This window comes from Aspergillus terreus, genomic scaffold, assembly GCF_000149615.1.
Source record: "Aspergillus terreus NIH2624 scaffold_3 genomic scaffold, whole genome shotgun sequence".
NCBI lineage: Eukaryota > Fungi > Ascomycota > Eurotiomycetes > Eurotiales > Aspergillaceae > Aspergillus > Aspergillus terreus.
The window spans coordinates 2,109,886-2,129,327 of record NT_165926.1 but is presented as its reverse complement, the minus strand read 5'-3'; the positions used below and the strand labels follow the sequence as shown (position 1 = coordinate 2,129,327).

The 19,442-nt window shown below is 54.3% G+C and overlaps 6 protein-coding genes across 6 annotated transcripts; 4 read left to right on the top strand and 2 right to left on the bottom strand.

The window, feature by feature from the left end:
- Window positions 1-518: 518 nt before the first annotated feature.
- ATEG_02647 (mRNA-binding ubiquitin-specific protease UBP3) lies at window positions 519-3,253 on the bottom strand (the record flags this gene model as incomplete). The annotated part of the gene is made up of 4 exons (XM_001211825.1): window positions 519-1,589; window positions 1,644-1,806; window positions 1,859-2,721; window positions 2,774-3,253. 4 exons carry the CDS (start codon window positions 3,251-3,253, stop codon window positions 519-521), a joined length of 2,577 nt encoding a protein of 858 aa, XP_001211825.1.
- An 826-nt stretch (window positions 3,254-4,079) lies between these two features.
- On the top strand, window positions 4,080-6,252 carry ATEG_02646 (RING-type E3 ubiquitin transferase MAG2; the record flags this gene model as incomplete). The annotated part of the gene is made up of 2 exons (XM_001211824.1): window positions 4,080-4,334; window positions 4,384-6,252. 2 exons carry the CDS (start codon window positions 4,080-4,082, stop codon window positions 6,250-6,252), a joined length of 2,124 nt encoding a protein of 707 aa, XP_001211824.1.
- A 656-nt stretch (window positions 6,253-6,908) lies between these two features.
- Window positions 6,909-10,665, top strand: erg4 (c-24(28) sterol reductase; the record flags this gene model as incomplete). Its single annotated transcript, XM_001211823.1, has 8 exons — window positions 6,909-6,946; window positions 7,101-8,147; window positions 8,208-8,785; window positions 9,542-9,625; window positions 9,738-9,889; window positions 9,960-10,211; window positions 10,334-10,445; window positions 10,511-10,665. The coding sequence occupies 8 exons, from the start codon at window positions 6,909-6,911 to the stop codon at window positions 10,663-10,665; spliced, it is 2,418 nt and encodes an 805-aa protein (XP_001211823.1).
- Window positions 10,666-11,841: 1,176 nt separating this feature from the next.
- ATEG_02644 (uncharacterized protein) lies at window positions 11,842-12,818 on the top strand (the record flags this gene model as incomplete). Its single annotated transcript, XM_001211822.1, has 4 exons — window positions 11,842-11,871; window positions 12,056-12,152; window positions 12,208-12,295; window positions 12,353-12,818. The coding sequence occupies 4 exons, from the start codon at window positions 11,842-11,844 to the stop codon at window positions 12,816-12,818; spliced, it is 681 nt and encodes a 226-aa protein (XP_001211822.1).
- Window positions 12,819-13,674: 856 nt separating this feature from the next.
- ATEG_02643 (uncharacterized protein) lies at window positions 13,675-14,245 on the bottom strand (the record flags this gene model as incomplete). The annotated part of the gene is made up of 2 exons (XM_001211821.1): window positions 13,675-14,113; window positions 14,229-14,245. The coding sequence occupies 2 exons, from the start codon at window positions 14,243-14,245 to the stop codon at window positions 13,675-13,677; spliced, it is 456 nt and encodes a 151-aa protein (XP_001211821.1).
- Window positions 14,246-14,753: 508 nt separating this feature from the next.
- ATEG_02642 (uncharacterized protein) lies at window positions 14,754-19,165 on the top strand (the record flags this gene model as incomplete). Its single annotated transcript, XM_001211820.1, has 2 exons — window positions 14,754-18,770; window positions 18,821-19,165. 2 exons carry the CDS (start codon window positions 14,754-14,756, stop codon window positions 19,163-19,165), a joined length of 4,362 nt encoding a protein of 1,453 aa, XP_001211820.1.
- Between the last annotated feature and the right edge of the window lie 277 nt (window positions 19,166-19,442).

Genomic DNA, 19,442 nt, shown 5'->3' with positions numbered 1-19,442 from the left:
AACTGGGGTATATATCAGAGCAACTTCTCACCAGATACAGACACACAAGACAGATCAACAGGGGTGAGATAATGCAGCAATATCATCACGAAATAAACAAGAGGTGGAAAGAAAAGAAAGGGGTCGAAAAGTAGTGTGCAGGTATAGAAAAGGGGGAGCGTGTCGGGTGTGAAGGTGAACAGTCAAAACGCGTGCAAGGAAATCAGCAAAGGAGGGCTGCAAAGTCGATGCGTTCTTGCTAAAGGCCATGTCCCCCAACGCCTTCAGCTAGATTCGCTGGCAATGCAACCATCCGAACGTACCCGCCATGCATGTCACTTTTATGTACAACGAAATGGCATATTCAGGAAGACGGTCTATGGCATGACCGATGGTACTCAAACCCAGTTAGGCTTTGAGCAGTGTAGTAATAATCAATCAACGAAGAGAATGGGCGGAAGCAATGCAAATGAAGATTCTTTTGGTTCTTTTTGTGTTGTCGAGTGGCGCACTTGCAGATTGACTGAGTCTTTCTGCGATCATGCAACGCGCTCATAGAACAACAGGTACGCCACTCGGTTGTCTCGAGAACCATACCGTCCGATGGGCGTTCTGACGCCCGAAGAAGTATTCGGTGTTCCGTTCGGGATTGCCGACGTAGATTTCTTGCTGGAGTGGCCACCAGATCCGGATCCGTTGACTTGGCTCCAGCCTCTTTCGTTGTCGGAGTGTTCAGCTTCATCGATATGATCATAAATGTTCGCGTTGGGGTCCTTGTCGCGCTTGTGCTGTTCCAGAGCAGCAGCCAGGACCTTCGGGTCTTCTTCGCCTCCAGCTTCGGCGACGTCTTCGCTTCGGACGCGGCGAATAACTGTATCATCAAGGCGAATCCATTCACGACCGTCTTGTCGACGGACATCAACCGTGTAATGGCCACCGCTCGCGTTCTTACCATGATGGTAGATGACCCCGATCAGTCTATACTTGGGCAGTCCGCCCTGAGACATCATGATGTTACGTTTGTTGGGCGGGAAGACCTCCCGAGGAAGCTCCAGGTCGAGAGGGTACCCGATCTTCTTCCAGATCTTCTGTGTGCCTCGAGTTACGCTATCGTACTGGAAGCGCTTCAGGTGGAGAATAAGGACGGGAGGCAAGACCTCGATAAACAGCTGCTTCGTGGCGGTAACATTGGGTCCGCGAGGAGAGTTAAAGTCACCCTGGATGCTTTCTGGCTTGGTCAATCCTTTAAGCGCATCAACAATGTTGTGAACATCAGGAGACCCGATATCGAGTTGCAGCGGCTGATAAGGCTCATAGGTGACGGACGTCTTGTTTCCTGGGACCCTGAACTCAGATCGGATCTTTCCGCCGAAGATTCGGGTAATGGGCGACTCCAAAGCGATGTGACCTGACGACCGGGTCACCGCGGCCTTTTGCTTATGGCCAACTTCCAACCATCCATCACCAGACTCTCCGTCAGCAGCAGTCTCATCGCCAGGTGCAGCGTCATCTGTTTTCACCGGCGCGTCCTTGGCGACACGAGCACATTCCTCGTGCATCTCTTCCAATAGGAATCCCAAGAACTCTTGCGCGTCTTGCTGGTGGCCCCGCTAAAGAACTACATGTCAGCTCTGTTCGTTGCCTTGAAATAGAAAGGTACTTACTCGCATGTCCCGGAAGCGCGGCAACTGTCTGATCACTTGATAGACGAACTCGGGGGTGAAGGCCTCGCCATATTGCTCAAGCTCATTAGGCTTCAGTCGTAGTCTCAGCTGCTCTTCGGAATGAGCAGCATCGATTATGCGAAATTCCTTCATGAACATGACCCTAGAGTTACATGTCAGCAAAGACCCCAAACCAAACTTCATGTAATACTTACATAGCATCAATGAGCGGGACCTCACTTTGGAAACTGTGAGACGCCCGACGACCAACGAGGTCCAGAAATTGATAGAACGGGACGCAAGAAACAAGGATCTGGAGGACAGAGTTCATGTAGCACATGTTTCCTGTGTTGACCAGACCTCGAGGCTCGAGGAAGGCTACCTTATCACTGTATTGAGAAACATCATCTCCCAGCGTGGCCAAGACATGTGCGAGAGACTCGCTTTTGGGCTTAATCACACCGTTTGACACAGCAGAGGCAGCGCCAGAGGCTCCGGCTCCTTTAGCGAGCGCCTTAGAGCGAACCAGGTCCGCCCAGGATTTGGGTGTAGCACGCGGGGGAGAAGATGGCTTCGTTTCCTCGGCGGCAGCCGACTGCGCTTCTGTGGCACCGTCTGGGGTGGTTTCTTGAGCAGTCCCACTTACCGAGTCCGCAGAAGCTACCGCAGACTTTGGTGTCTCGGGCGAGTGATTGGCGTGGCCATTAGCTCCTTGGCGAGAGCCGCTCGGGCCAGGGATAACTGGAACCACTGGTACTACAGGCACGGCAGGCTTCGACCCTTTAGACTGCGATTGGGAACGAGCAGAGGGGTGAACGGCGGACGAGGGTGTCGTGGGTTGGGTCGAGGTTCCAGCCGACTGGGCTCCAGATAATGACGGCGTTTGCGGCTCCGACGGTGTTTGGGTGTGTGACTCGACTCCTTTGGCCTCGGGGTTCTGTTCGACGTGACCACCTTGCGGAGGATCCTTCGAAGGAAGTTCAACCGCAACAGACGAGGATTGAAGGGTGCGGGTTTTCCGGCGTCTGCGGGGGACTCTGGCGGGAAACGGAGCTTCGGGGACAGAAAGCCAAGGCAACTGGGCAGTGTTAGAAATCATAAGGTGGACATTGCCGACAAGCGCGACTTACCGAAGGACGGAAAGGTTCCCGAGGTTCGTCGACTCTTTCCGGGAAAGCAACAGGGGGAGAGGACACCACAGGGCTTGGGTTTGGGTAGACGGGGTGGAAAGCGGGCGAAGGTGACGGCATGAGGATCGGCGCCGGGATGGGTCCCACGGGAGGAGACATGGTCGACTGGAAGGGCGTCGAGGTCCTTGACTGCATAGGATGGGCGGGAGGCGGCATGACGGGAGAGACCATTGGGGGTTGAGGGTAAGAATGCATCATCATAGGCGGTCTATATTGCGGAGGAAACATTTGGGGATGCGGTTGCATCTGGTACATCGAGTACCATTGATGGTACTGCTGCGGCGGGTAAGGAGGAACATGGCCGCTCATCGGAGGCGGGTAGCCCATATACGCTGGGGGAGGACGCATGTTGGGCGGCGGCGCGTTATAAGGAATCTCTTGCTGTCGTCGAGAGGGCATGGGTGGCTGCCCATGGGGCATTGCGGGCAGATGATGGTTCATCATGTCTAGGCAGGTAGAGGAGGATTGCCTTGACTTCTTCAGCCACGCGTTGCCTCAATGGGAGCCATACGAGGGATCGAACGGAGGGATCGGGATGAGGAGGTCGCAGGAACCCGATTATGCGGCCATTCTAAGTATAGGGCCGACAGACGAGGAGATGATATGTGGGGGATAGTTGGGTCGAAATCGCGCTGGTGGTCCTGTGGGAGAGCCCTGAAGGGATTCTAAGTTAGCGGTGCGCGAACGACCCAAGACCGGGGGTGGGGAACCGATAAAGACGAACCGAGCGCAGGACACTTCGAGGTGATGGATGGAGAATTGACTATACCTCAGGAGAGACCCGAGGAACCAGCAAGCAAGAGAGGTGAGGGGGAGGCGGCGGGGAGAAGAGAAGCTGTGAAGATGAGATGATGTTTTTTTGGGGCGGGCGGCACGTGCCTGAGGCTCCCTCCCGGCGCCAAGAAAATGACATACTTCGCCCCTCTTCGCTTTTCCCTCTTCTTCTCTCCGTCTCTTCTCCCTTCTCTTCTCCGACGGCTAGACGAGAGGGCTCCGGATCTCCATTCTGGTGCTTCTCTTCTCCCTCTGTTGCCCTTCGGGGTTCTCCTCGTGGATTTCGAGTCGTTTTTACCCTCTCTCTTTTCGCCTTGTTTCCGTTCACCCCGCGTCGTGATTGACTCATTGCGCCTCTGCCATCGCCGAATGTTTTGACTTCACGTCGTTCACCCCGCTTCATCCCCCGCTGTCGGATGGTCACGCTCGAGGTCGCGATTCCAGCCTTACAATTCCTCGACAGGGTTGAGCAATGTCCTCGAACCCTGGCCAGATCCCTTCATCGTCCAAAGCGGTGAACATCCCGAACCAGTCAGCGTCAGCGACCTTCCACTCGGCTCCCTCGGTTGATAGTGGCTCTCAGCGACGCGCTGGTGGCTCTGGTAGTTTTGGTGCTGGATTGGCGTCGAGAAACACAAGCTCGCCGAGAAATAACCAGTCTCGCAAGAGTCAGCATAAGCGACAGCGGCGCCCGCGAGTGCTGGATGATGACGAGTATAACGAAGCTGTAGGTATTTGCTGGGTTCAATATGGCTAGCCCTTATTAACGGTTCCAGGCCATCATGAGGTCGACCACCAGTCGTAAGGGACAGACGTCCATTACTCATTTGATGAATTTCTCCCTTCCTCCTCGTCCTCAGTACCAACCGCCCCCACGGAACCCTCGTCGCTATGCGTCCTGGGGACTCGGCTCGGGCCATCACGCCATGGATAAGGCTCGTTACGTCCATGCAAACTATCGCTTCATTGTGACGCCAAACCGAAACTACCATGCGCAAGCGGTCAATGCCGATGTTCATCTCGATTGGGATTCGGTTCTTCAGGTTCTGGTGTCAGCTCAGACCCAATCCGCCAGTTGTCCCATCTGCCTATCGACGCCAACAGCACCTCGAATGGCGCGATGTGGCCATATCTTCTGCCTTCCATGTTTGATTCGCTACATGCACGCGAAGGAGGAGGATGGTCCCGTCCCGGAAAAGAGACCTCGGTGGAAGAAATGCCCCATCTGCTGGGATTCCGTCTATGTTTCGGAAACTCGCCCAGTGCGGTGGTTCCGCGGTCAGGAAGGGGATTTGCCTTTTGAGGGCGGTGATGTCGTGCTAAGACTAGTCAAGCGAGCGCCAGGCAGCACATTGGCATTACCCAGGGATGGCGCTGAAGGGATCATGCCAGGAGAAGATATCCCATGGTACCATGTCGCTGAGGTTGCCGACTACGCACGAATCATGAAAGGTGGAGAGGATTATATGATTTCGCAGTACGATACCGAGATCGAAGATCTTCGGCGGCAGCAAGTGGAGGATGAACTTCTGTTTGGCGATGAAACTACGTGGACGCAGAAAGCGATCGGTGCTGTCAACGAAGCGAAAGCGAAGATTCAGGGGATTGGAAACCCACCTGACATTACGCGACAGCCTCCAGCACTCTCCAAAGCCGAGCCAACGGTCTCCCCCGATTCATCAGAGACCGGGCTAGCTTCATCAGGTGGCCCCTCAGATGTACCAAACGGAACAGAAGCTCTAACCGACGCCATGAAAGAAGTCGATCTCAATCCGACTCCTGAGGCAAAGCTGAAGCAGAAACACCCGAATCGAGGGTTCGACCGAGCGAAGGATAATGCGCCTCAACCGCCGGATCATCCCTTTTATTTCTATCAAGCGCTGCCTCAATTCTATCTGTCGCCGCTAGATATTCGCATTCTCAAGGCCGCTTTTGGAGACTATTCCTCCTTCCCCGCGACCATCCTCCCTCGCGTTGAACATATTTCCACTGGACATATTGTTGATGACGAACTGCGCAAACGGATGAAGTATCTCGGTCATCTCCCTCAGGGCTGTGAGGTGAACTTCCTAGAGTGCGATTGGAGGGACGTTGTCGTTCCCGAAGTTCTGGAAAAATTCCGTACCGAGACTGAGAGAAGAAGAAAGCGGAACAAGGAGAAGGAAGCGCGCGAAGAGAAAGACCGCATTCGTGCTGAAAAGGAAGACGATAAACGGTGGGCTACCGCTCACCGTAGCCGGCCAAGTATCGGGATCCACGACCCTCCCTTCTCCGATCATGACTTCCAGCCATTGGCGAGTAACGGTGCCGATTTCCCCCATTTCGATGCTGGTTCCTCATCGGCGTCGCCCCCTCGCCCCTCGTCCAACTTCGGCGCTCTATCTCCCTCCAGCAGTCCTCCCGGGGCTCGTACCGTGTGGGGAACGACAGCTGTAGCATCGCTTTCGCAGCCGATGAATTCGCAGCAGGCCCGTCATGATGGTTGGCGTGAGGGATGGGAAGAGGAGTTGCTGGCGCAGCGAGAGAGCGACTTGTTGGCCCAAACCGCCGCGGAAAGCAGTAATGCGCCTGCTTCTACAGGCGGGAAGAAGAAAAAGAACAAGAAAATCACCTTAATGTCGACTAACATTCAGAGAGGGGCATGACGTGAGCGCGTTCTACTTTTCTTTGTTTACACCTCTCCGCTTGAGGGATAGAATCTTGGACATAATCATGGGTTTCAGGTTGCGGATGGTGGATATTGAGCATCTGGAGTATCATGGAATCGGAGTCTGGACATTATATTAGCATAAACTATATATCTACGCACTCAATCATCTCTTGAGCTATTCACGACGTACAAGTATAATGCGACTTCTGCGATATATCTAGAGCAGGATGTGTACCTGGACTGGATACCTAGATTGAGGGGATGTGAACCCGTTATATATATGGCATGATCTATCTGTTCAAGATCTCTAATTCCCAGTTCTTCGGACAATATGTATACAATTATTCCGCGCGACCCTGCAGATACCCGTTACATAGTAGGATTGGAGAAAGTAAATGGGAGTGCATGTCAGCACCTTATTGACAGGTTCAAGTGGCGGTTGTTGGAGACGCCTCCCGCTAACTATGCCGATCCGCTGTGGGAGGCAAGTCACTAATGGCCACCAAAACATTCTCGCTCGAACTTCTTCCCCCTTGAACTTCCTCGCTCTTCGCGCCAATCCGTTCCACCCCTTCAATTCCCTCCTTAACCCCTTTTTCTTTTTCATAGTCGCTAATATTTCAATTGCGACTATCTTATGGTTTATTTATCATGACCGTCACACGTTCCCAGACGGGGAAAACCCCCAAGTAAGTCATTTGTTTGTGTTGCGGAAAGAAATCCCTTTTTTTGCGACGGTTCATGTTCCCTCCCCGCAACAATCAATGTCGCCTGATGGAGGACACTATCTTGCTCTCCATGCAATTGTGCCCAATATCTTCTAACAATGGTATGAATTGACAGGAAAATGGACCGTCCTGGCTTCGTGGAGACTCCCAGGCGGCGAGTCACTCGCAGCAGCGCGGTGCCCTCCGAGACAAACACAGACGATGCGTCGGATTCTGCGGTCGATGTTCGAGGACGGTCCAAGTCGGCGACGCGCAGCAGACGTACACCCGCTAGAGTCAAGACGGAAGAGCCTTCCGATGACGAGCGCAAACCTGTTGCGACCAACGGGCATCCCGAACCGGCCGAGAAGAAAGCGCGGATCATTGACGGCTGGGAGGAGGGCAAGGACCCCAAGATCGACTACAGCGGACATTTTGAATTCGGTGGATCGCTCGGTGTCCTGTCCATGATGATTGGGTTCCCCCTCCTCATGTACTACATGTGGATTGGGGCCACCTATTACGATGGCAAATTTCCTCGTCCGGCGGAGGGCGAGAGTATGGCGAATTTTGTCGCGCATTTGGGCCACCTGGCGTATGAGGGCGCGTTCCCGACCCTCAAGGCGTGGGCTATCTACTGGTCCTTCTTCGTCTTCGAGGGCATTTGCTACTTGTATCTCCCTGGTATCACGGTGATGGGCCGCCCTCTGCCTCATCTGGGCGGCAAACAGCTGCCGTACTATTGCTCCGCCGTGTGGTCCTTCTACACCAGCATCATTCTGGCTCTCACTCTCCACTTCACCGGGATCTTCAAGCTCTACACCATCATCGATGAGTTTGGACACCTCATGAGCGTTGCCATCCTTTCCGGATTCCTGGTGTCGTTTGTTGCCTACTTTTCCGCGCTGGCCCGGGGCGCGCAGCACCGCATGACCGGTTACCCAATCTACGACTTCTTCATGGGTGCCGAGCTGAACCCCAGAATGTTTGGTATTCTGGACTTCAAGATGTTCTTCGAGGTCCGTCTGCCCTGGTACATTCTGCTCTTTGTCACCATGGGCGCTGCGGCGAGGCAGTATGAAGTCTACGGTTATGTTTCCGGAGAGGTGGGCTTCCTCCTGATGGCCCACTTCCTGTACGCGAACGCCTGCTCCAAGGGCGAGGAATGTATCGTCTCGACATGGTGAGTGACCACCTGAGCTGATTTGGCGACAACACTATGAACCAGACTAACGCGGGACAGGGACATGTACTATGAGAAATGGGGCTTCATGCTGATCTTCTGGAACCTGGCTGGCGTGCCGTTGAGCTACTGCCACTGCACCATCTACCTTGCTAACCACGACCCGGCGACTTACCGCTGGAACCGCATTTTCCTGACCTTCCTCTACGTCGCCTACCTCTTCGTGTACTGGGTGTGGGACACCACGAACAGCCAAAAGAACCGCTTTCGTCAGCAGGAGCGCGGCACCCTAGTGTTCCGCAAGACGTTCCCCCAGCTCCCGTGGCAGACCCTGACGAACCCCAAGACCATCACGGCTGCCGACGGCTCCAAGATCCTGGTTGATGGCTGGTACGGAAAGGCTCGCAAGATCCATTACACTTGCGACCTGTGGTTCGCGCTGAACTGGGGTCTCGTCACCGGCTTCAACAGCCCGTTCCCTTGGTTCTACCCCGTTTTCTTCGCGTGCATGATCAGCCACCGTGCCCTGCGCGATATCCAGCGTTGCCGTAACAAGTACGGAGAGGCGTGGCTGGAGTATGAGAGACAGGTGCCTTATCTGTTCATTCCTGTAAGTTTTATCAATTTTCCTTGCGGAAGTCCCTCTAACTGGTGACTAGTATGTTTTTTAAGGGTGCGTCGTTAGCACCTGGCTGCATCCAGACACCCTAGGTGCACAAATCCTGAAGCTCGACTGGCGACGACCGGTGTATTTTGTAATATGACCCCTCTGGATCCGTCAGAGTGAGCATTGGGAGATGATAAAGGTGATAACTGCCTGAATGGCGGTCTCATTTCCCCTGATGGGAGTTTAATTGTCTATCTGCATTTGTTCTGTTTCCCTTCCATGTAAATGCTTGAACTGTATCTTTCGACATGCCATGTTTTTTCTACAATGTCAATGGACGGGAGTTTTCTGTTTGATTTGCCCAGCTGCTAGGTTAATGATTAATAGTGAGCGCGAGGTGGTGCTATATAGAATCACGATCAATACATGAATCTGCGTATTCTTGGATAAATCACATGACCGCCCTCATCTTATCAGCATCACCCCGCCATGAAGTCAAGTCAATTGACACCGTACGGCTCATCCGATCGGCCCGATCTATTCCAATATTGACATCCAAACCTCAATTGGCCTCTCAGCAATAAGATAAACCTCTCTCTACCGAAACCATGTTGGTCCAAGAGTCCTATCACGATGTGCCCACCACAGCCGATGGAAACGGGACGATGCGTATGTTGATTCCCCGCCACTAGATGTTTCATTGCCCCCAACCTCGAGGCCGAACCCGTGATTCTTGAATGATATGAATTGCTCGCATTGGAGGCCCGACCCAGCTAACCGATCCAAGGCATCTATGTGTTTCATCCCTCTATTCCCGGCTATCCCCACGCGCGCTTTCCGGGCGTAGTGGTCTTCAGCGAGATCTACCAGGGTACGTACCCCGACGTAGACTACTTAGACGTCATGTCTCTTCAGACTGGAGAGGCACTCGGCCCGAACGCCGCCGAACACTCCTACTAACTCATGTGCCTCTGCTTGTACAGTGACCGGCCCTGTGGCGCGGTTCGCAAGACAGATTGCTGGCCAGGGATACATCTGCGCGGCGCCGTCGAGTTACCATGAATTTACGGGACCAGAGCCGCTGGCGTACAATGCCGAAGACACCGACAAGGGAAACCAGTGGAAGGTGTCCAAGGTAGGTACCGTCCTGATACCGCCGTGCACGCATGGTATTCCTTGAAAGGGAAAGGATCTGATGGGAATAGAAACTCGCCGCGTACGATGAGGACGCGTCGCTGTGCGTCGACTACCTACTGTCGCTGCCCACGTGCAATGGCCGTGTCGGCGCGACGGGTATGTGCCTGGGCGGACATCTGGCGTACCGCTGTGCGTTGGATAGCCGCGTCAAGGCGGCGGTGTGCTACTTTGCGACTGATATCCACAGTAAGACGCTGGCGGCGGGGAAGAATGACGATAGTCTGGCGCGGGCGGGAGATATCAAGGGGGAGTTGATCATGGTAAGACTGTCTTTCCTTTTTCTTTGCGGGTTGATGTCTGGTGGTTGTGTTTGTGTCCGGTTTGGACGGGAGATGGTACCCAGCCTCTTACTCCTTTGCACGAAACTCACGGACGGATGCAGATCTTCGGGAAGAACGACAACCATGTTCCACCGGAAGGAAGGGATTTGATCCGAAAGACGCTGCACGACAAGGGCGTGCTGTTTAGTTTTTACGAGGTGGCTTGGGCTCAGCGTGGGTTTCCTTACTCGTTCTCAGGCTCGTTTCGGGCGGAGGAATTGCTGACAGACGGTACATAGATGCGTTTATTCGCGATGAGCTCAGCAAGGGACGGTATGATCCGGCGATTACCAAAGTGTGCTTTGAGATGTTGCTGGAGCTGTTCGGACGGACGCTGAAGCTGGATCTGGGAGAGCATGATGGGAAGAAGTTGGAGATTGAGGATGTGTGTTAGATGACGGCAGGCGGTCTTTCGTCTGCTGTAGGCGCGCTATTGAGCGCTATTGAACGACATTGTCCATAGATCTGGCAGATGTAAGGCAGATGAAGTGGACGGCGAGTCGAGATGCAAGGGGAGATGGACCAAAAGTGAGACTCGGTGGCGACCGGTGACGGTATGGATACGACAGGGGGCCACCCTGGAGCGCAGGAAAAGCGGGTATTTACCGTCCGATACAGGCTGTGCAGTGTAGTACCCCTTCTACCTGGCACCTACCTGACCTCAGTAGGACCCAAGTACCTAGGCAGTATAATTCCATGCACTGAATGGATAGAAATCCATCGTAAGTAGTTCGATTGTTAGTATGATGGCAATGGAATCTATAATTAGGGCGTCCACATGGCGAACCAGAATAGAAACCCAGATCCATGGATAGCAACGAACAACATCAACTATAGATACTGAGTAAGGATTCAGCGACTATCGTGAATTATTCTTCCTGCTTCGGCACTATTCTCCTACCGACCCAGCCATGTTTTCACTCCCCTCCAGCCTCGTGGTTATACGCCTCTTTTATATAGTCTGTCCCAGAATCCTCCCGGCGATGTTTCCCTCCGGGTGTTAGTGCGTTTCTGCCTTTGCCATCCTTTCTTTCCCCCCTCTTCCCGCCTGCCTCATCATCATCATCGTCAATTCAACCTCTTTCTCTTCTCTTCTCTTCTCTCGGCTCTCCTCCCATCTCTCGCTCGTACATACATACATCCCGATATAACGCTTCCTCCCGTACATACGCCGGCATTCTTTTGACACCATCGCCCTCGTTCAATTAATCCTAATAGATCTGTTTCCTGTCTATCCGCGTTCGCCTGGTCCGGTCTGACCACCCGTCCGACGTGTCAACCCCTGACACTATACCCATCCAATTCTCTACCGGAAGAATATCAGTCACCTCGTTTCGCCCAGCAGACAGCACCACCAGCCATCGACCATTCCAATCGTCTTTCCTCTCTCACCGCTCGCTGAGTGCCGATCTGCAACGGAGCCGATCGTCAAACGGGTGCCTATTGCGTGGGTCCGGCCAAATAAAGAGACCGAGAACGATTTAACCACCACGCCGCCTCGGTCCTCTCTTCTGCGACCACTGCCCTTTGTTCCTCTGCGCATGGTATTGGGTTCCCACCCGCAATCGCCATGGGTTCGACGCAATTTGGAAAGTTCCATGTGAGTGCTGCGTGCGCCAATGGCCATGATGACCCTGCGCGAGGACCGTTCGCTGACCGTTGAGCCTGTGCACGTGTAGGATTTTTGTCGGGATTCGACATTACCCGTCTGTAATGTATGTCCATTCTGCGTTGGATGCGCCGATGCCTCGCTCTGGGTTTTGTTGCTAATGCGCTCGCTACAGCTTTTCGTGAAAAACAACCAACCCCCTAATGCTCAGTTCGGCGGCTGTGCGCTCACCGGTATTCCGCTGAGCCATGACCGACACCTAGGCAACCTGGGTAGGTTCCGGACCACGGATATTTCAGCAGCCGGCAGAGGTTTTAACGCGCGCAGGCTCGATTCTCCTCGCCTTTTTCGCTATCGTGACGTCGCTTTTCTTGCTATGGAGATCGGAACGGAAACAGGCCGCCGTCGGGCGACGGTACGTGTTGGATTTCGAGGGACTATTTCAGGTGGAATCACACTAACTTGGCTACAGGGAAATGCAGTTGTTCCTGCTCGCCTTCATCATCGTTGAGATTTGTGAGATTTTCAGCGTCGGCAGTTTCCCTCTGGACGACGCCGTTCGAAAGGGCTTCTCCGCCGCGCATATCGCCTCGATCACCGCAACTTGTTGGATCCTGCTGTTGAACGCCCTCGTCGGGTTTCAGTTCCTCGACGACGGCACCCCTATTTCGATCGGTCTCTGTGTCGCCTCCGCCCTGGTCTTCTTCATCGGAACGGGATACATCGCATTGGATACGGGCTTCAACTGGACCGGCGAATTCGCCCCCAACCCGGCAACCGACTATCGCAATATCGCGCTCTACGTGTTGTACCTGCTCTTCCCGCTCGTCTGTCTGGTGGTCTTCTTCGCCCTGGAGACTTTCCTGGTCATTCGGATTCTGGGCGAGCTCCGGCCCATGTGTACGTGCCCTCTGCCCTTCAGGACCCGATGCCTCTAACATCCGAGACAGTCTACCTCGCCGGTGCTGGTCTGCTGTTCGCCATTGGCCAGATCTTCGACTTCGTCATCAGCACGCACCTCTGTCAGGCCGCGAACGGGAAAATCAACGGCGCCCTGTTCGAAACGCTCTTCACGCTTCTTTCCGTCGTGATGGTCTGGGTCTTCTGGAGCAGCATCACGGAAGACGACTGGCCCATGCCAACGGCGACACCGGGCACCGGATACAACTGAGCGGTGTCCTCGTGGACTATCCGCCCACTACAACCCACATCTAATTTCTTTTCTTGACGTTCCTTGCACGCTGGTGCTTGATACCCATTCTTGCTCGTTATATCATATCCCCTTTATTGCTTGTTAGTCCATGTGCTACGCATCCCACGCTGAAGCCTGCTGTTTGTCTTGTTCTGTTCTGATACCATGTTCTGCGCTATACCTTTCACGTTTGACGATTCTATGTTGGCTCGATGACTGTCTGCTCATGGTTCATGTTTTCGTCGTCGGGCGGTTTGACGTTGATCTTGTTTTGTCTTGGATGTAAAAGCATCTGTGTCGTATATGCTAGATGTTATATGTAATTAGTACGTCGTTCCTTACCTTACTACCACAGCTACAATCTACACTACCTAGGTACATCTACCCACCTCTACACCATAGCGGAACTGTCTCATCACGTAACCCGCAATGCTAATATTAATCAAAGTAGGCACCTATATACAATATTCACAGGGCTGTGCACCAGCCGCCAACCAACCAACCAACAACTCCACTCCAACCACAAATCCAATCTCTATAAACAACACGAATCATATAAGCCCACAGGACGAATACGCCCACAAATCACCCAAAGACCCACTCTATAACCGCACCTTGACATCCACACACGGCAACGTCCACTCGCGCCGTCCAAGCAAACTCCTCAACCACTCCAGCCCGATGCCCGTCCACTCCTCCGGCTGCAGCCGGCGCTGCGCCTCCTCGACCGCAGCGCCGGCGAGGGCCTTGGTCGTCGTGTTCAGCGTGTCGAGAACATATCCGCCGAGGGAGGTGTCGTTCGCCGCCGCGGTCTGGAGGAATGTGGAGTCTGCGTCTGAAGGGGCCGGGAAGCGCGGGGCGAACCAGTCGCCGCGGAGATCGAAGAAACAGCGGTCGGACCAGTGGCAGGAGGAGATGAAGAGGATGAGAAGCAGGGCGGAGCAGTAGATGCAGGGTCGGTGGAGGATGTAGGTTAGGGTGACGAAGGAGATGATGAAGAGGGGGGAGGCGTTGGTGGGGATGAAGAGGAGGGGGAGCCAGCTGGGATGGGTTAGCTTGTTGCTTTTGGTTCCTTTGCGTTCGAGGCAAGGGTCTTATGGGAGGGTTTATGGGTATGGGGAGGGGAGGGGTGGTTGTTGTAGGGAATATGATATACCTTCGAAGACAGAACATGGTGGAGGGATGACACCAGGGAGGTGGTGACGTGTGTTTTTTGAGAGCCTTGAGGAGTGTGACTGAGAAGAGGAAGAGATGTTCATGAAGAGATCATGTCAGGTCGTCCATGGAGAGCAGTCATGAAATGGACGGACAGACTTGGATCATGATGGAATGAATAATCGCGGACTACGGAGGACGGAGTATGAATTGAACAGCGGCGGTAACGTGACACCGCCACACCCACAGACAAATCTCCAGCCACACCCACTTCGGCCTCTGCTTTTATTCTTCCACTTCACCTTTTCTTCTCTTCTCTCTCTTCTTCCCTTCACCTCCCTCTTGTATTATACCTATCCTCTTCCCTTCCCTTCCCTATCAATTCACTTCCCCTATCTCTATCCTTCATTGCTTCCCTAATTCCGGCGGTTCTCTCCTTTCCTGCTCTCGAAAGAGAGCTCCCTAGAGTACTTCGGAGCTTGGATTTCCTTTCAGGGTCGCCTCACTGTGTCGGCGAGTGACAGAAATGTCCACCCCGAATGATCTCCAGGCCCTCCTGGCCAGTATCAGACCGCGTCCATCGCCGTCCAATACCCCTGGTCAGGATGTCCCTCCCATGGGTCAGCAGTATCCACCCCAGTACCCTGTCGGGTTGCGCCCCCAGCATCAGCCTCCTTCACCCTACGACGGACAGCCCTTCCCTCATCCCCAGCTTCACGGCTATCGTCACCCGTCCGTGTCGACCGCGATGAACAGTCCTTCTCCGGCGAATACCCCCCCTCAACACGGTTCAGACATTCTGAGTCCCAACGTCCCAACTCCCCGGGGTGAGATGTTCCCGCCGCATCCTACTTCGATGCCTCACCATCAGCCGCTGCCTCAAAACCCCGACCGTGCCGTCAATTTGCTTAACCTGCTGAAATTCAATCAAACTGCCGCGTCCCCGGGTCCCCAGCAGCCCCCGGTCGCTCCGGCACCTGAGACTGCCTCCGAGGAGCCTACCACCTCTCACGCGAGAAACATCTCCGCCTCAGACTTAGTTGCTTCTCTCTTTGGACAACAGGCTGCCCCTTCGTCTGCTAGGTTCAGTGCCCCGTCAACCAAGTCTCCCGGGGCTGTTGGTTTCGGAGAGGCCTCGTCAGCCGCCCCGACCGCAGAACATACCCAGGATATGTTGCTTCGTCTCCTCAACGGTGGCCAGAAGCTTGGCAACGACCCCTCCATGGAGATCAGGCCCGCTGCCAGGCCCACCTCGATTTCTCCTCAGAAATCCCCGGTGTCTGAAATGATACCCTCCGTTCAGAGTATCGAGGAGTCCATGGCTATGGGTTCTCGTGCGGAGGAGACTGTGCCCGGGAAGCCGGACGCTTTTGCTCCTCCCTCGAAGCCGTCGTCGCCTCCGGGCAAGGAGTCTCTCTTCACCTACGTCAACCCGTTCGACCAGCTTGCAGCTGCGTCTCCGCGTAAAACTTCTCCACAGCCCAAGTCTCGCAGCGAGAGCCCTGTCGTGGAGGTGACGGAGAAAACTACCGTCACCACCACAGTGGAACCTGCTCAAGTCATGGGTCAAGTTAAACGTGCCAAGTCTCCCGTCCTCGCAGAAGAGCAAAAGAAGGCCGTGTCTCAAGTTGTGGACAATCTCGTGACTCAAATTTGTCGTGACATGGATGGCTCTGCGAGCAAGTCAACTCAGGAAGAGGCCAAGCCTGTGACTGTCGTTGAGGAAGTGCGTGCCCAGGAGACGCTTGAGACAGCCGTCGGTCAGCTACGCGAAAACGCGGCTGAAGCGAAGGAAACTCCTGCGAAAGATGTCTCCAGCGGCGATGCGCTGGCTGATTCATGGGAAAGTGCTGAAGACAGTGCTGAGAAGGATGAAGACCGTGTAGTTCCCGTTCATAATTTCCCGCTGAAACCATTCATCTCCATCTCCGTGAAGCCCGCTTCTGGGAAGCTGATAACTCTGCGGGACGATGGGGTCATGGACATCTCTCGGTTGAAGAAAGAGTTTGATCAATTGGACCGTTCGTTGACGTCGGCCACTTCAGACTACATTGTCTACGCTCTTGCCAAGAACGGAGGCCTGCGCATCATCCGCCAGGACGATGGAAGTGATAAACAAATCTTCCGTTCGACGCGTGATCGCGTTTTCAATGTTGCGGTCTGCACATCGCAGACAACGAGCGGTTCATCCGACGAACAAGCTCTTTTGGGTATCGGTGTCAGCGGCACCGTTTACTGGGCCGTCATCTCCAAGGCAGAGAAGGACTTGTTCGAATTGGACGCTCTGGAGAGTGAAAGCCTCATTTTCCCACCTTTCCCGGCTTCTGACGAGAACACTTCCGGTGGCCAGCTGAAAACGCGCGCCAAGCGGAGTTCTCGTCACCCCAGTTTCTTTGCTATCGGTCGTGGAAAAAACATCTACGTGATCTCTCCTCAAGCAGCGGCTGATCCTGCCTATGGCGTGTCCGGAAACCACCGTACCGTCAACACTGAGAAGTTCTTCAAGGAGCGTGCTCTCAAGATTTCGACCGGCAAAGCCGGCAAGGACTTCATGTTCAGCGACGACGACACTGTCATCGCTTCTTTGGACAAGACTGGACGCCTGCGTTTCTGGGATATCCGCGAGGTCGTAAACAATCCGTCCTTCTTTACAGACGGGTCTACCCCAAGTGAAGTTCGTGTTCCTCTGAATACTTTTGTCACCGGCTCCCCTGCGGAGAAGTCTTGGCCGACCTCGGTGCTGTTTATCGACAAGCTGCGCCCTTACGTCAAGTCTATGGCTCTTCGTTATGTTTTGGTGGGATTGAAGCAAAACCACACCTTGCAGCTCTGGGATATTGGGCTGGGCAAGGCTGTGCAGGAGCTCAAGTTCCCTCACGAGAACGAATCGGATGCCATCTGCAGCGTCGCGTACCACCCGGGGTCTGGTATCATCGTTGTGGGCCATCCTACCCGCAACTCCATCTACTTCGTGCACCTTTCCGCTCCCCGGTATAATCTGCAGGCGATGTCCCAGGCTTCGTTCATCAAGCGCGCCGCTGAGAAGGATGGCAGTCTGCCGAAGCCTGAGTCGACCGCATGCATGAGCGGCATTCGCGAAATCTCTTTTGCCTCGAAGGGCCAGCTGAGAAGCTTGGATCTCCTTCCGATCACCAAGGCCGCAGGCGAGGAAAGTGGCTTGTTCGAGCTGTATGTCATGCACTCGCGGGGAGTCACATGTCTCAACATTAAGAAGGAAGACTTGGGATGGACCGCGGATAACAAGATCATCCGTCCGGTGAACGCGTTGGAAGAGGGATTGATTGACATATCGGAGCTGCAAACCTTCCCCACCTATGTCGCGGACGAGCCTTCCGTCAATGGTGATGCTGCGCCGACTCCCACCAAGGCAGCGCCGAAGGAAATCGCAAAGAAGACTCCTGATCTGGGCATCGAATCTGCCGTGCCGACCAGTGCTTCAGTCTCGCGCACTCAGTCTCCCACGAAGCAGACCGTGAAGAAGAAGGGCGATGAACAAGCCGAACCGGTGCCCGCAGCAACCAGCACTGAGAAGGCTGAGAAAAAGAAGAAGAAGAAGGGTGCAGCTGCTACCGAGGGCAAGAAGGTGAAGGAGAGTAACACTTCTTCATTCACTGCCTCGAGTGAGGGGCTTCCTGCCACTCAGGTTGAGAGCGACAAGCAATCGAGCCTTCCTACAACCAACCCCATCAGTGCTTTATTCAGCGCCACGTCCCTTACTCCTGAATCGGTCGACACCTGGATTAAGCAAATGGAGGCGTTGCAGACCGGCGTCTCTACCGAGTTCAGCAAGAGCCTGGGCCGTGAGCTTGAGGGGCTGTACCAACGTTTTGACGAGGAACGGCGCAGTTGGGATACCGCGTCCGCAGCCAAGCAAGATCAGGTCCTCCGTCTGGTTTCCAGCACCCTGTCGGACAACGTTGAGAAGAACCTTACTCGTATTGTTTCGACCAGTATCCAGGCTGAGGTGGTTCCCACTCTTGGAAAGCAGCTGAACACTGCAATCTCGCAGCAACTCAACGGGACATTGCGCCAGTCTCTGCCTGATACCGTCTCGCGCGCTGTGCAGCAACCTGAGGTCGTCAAGGTGTTGTCGGAAGCTGTGGGCAAGAATCTCGCCCCCCACCTCGATACCGAGATCACCAAAGCAGTCGGCACCGCAGTTACTCCCACTTTCAAGACCCTTACTGCGCGCATTGCCGACCTAGAAAAGCAGGTGAAGCATCAGGAGGCCCAACGCCAGGCCGACTCTGCAAAGATCGATCAGCTGACTAGCCTCGTTCGTGGTCTCTCCGACACGGTTGCGTCGATGGCTACTGCTCAAAATGAGTTCCAGAGTGAGATTCTGAAGCTGCGCGGTGCCAGTGCTCCTCCCCCCGTCAGTGCTCCAAGTGCAGAGGTTCGAAACGCTGCTCCGGCCCCTGCCCCAGCAGTTGCCGCGCAGACCACATCCCCCGAAGACGCAGAGCTGAGAGAAATTGAAGCGTTGATGAGCCGGGGACAGTTCGAAGAAGGAGCTATCAAGGTTAGTTGGAGTGATGAGTCTATCTGAATAATGTTGCTGACTCGATTTAGTGGCTTCAATCCTCCCAGCAGGCCGACCTGTTTGACAACTACTTCATCCGCCGAAACCCAGCCTTCTTGACCAGTCTCTCTCCCATTGTGACGCTGTCGGTTGGCGTGGCCGTCACTTCGTCTCTGAAGACCAATGCCGCGCAGCGTTTAATGTGGCTGGATGTTGTTCTTCAGACGATCAATCTGCAGGACAAGGACATTCGTGAAGTTGCGCCCAGAATCATGGAGATTCTGTTGCAGAGACTGAACGAACTCTACATGGACGTGGTCAGGGTTGATCCTCACGATCCGCTTACTCGCAAGATCGCCATGCTTTCGCGCCGGGTCCGGGACCTCCGTGCGTAACTTAAGGCGATATGGCATGGACATGGTTAATAACGATAATGCATCATAATGTGGGCAAGGAGGTCATGGCCGTTGGTTTGGGCATTTTGTAGCTACGATATGCATGACTCCCATGATCCATTGATTTTACACTTCGCAGGTAGCCTGAGTTTGTAGACTTCCCACACAGCTTAGGGTGACCCTGCATCAAGCATCTACACCCATGCCTCTGCTAGAGGTCAACTGCAAGTAGCGAGGCTTCTCAACCTCTCGCCTCTTCATAGCCAACGTCGCCCGG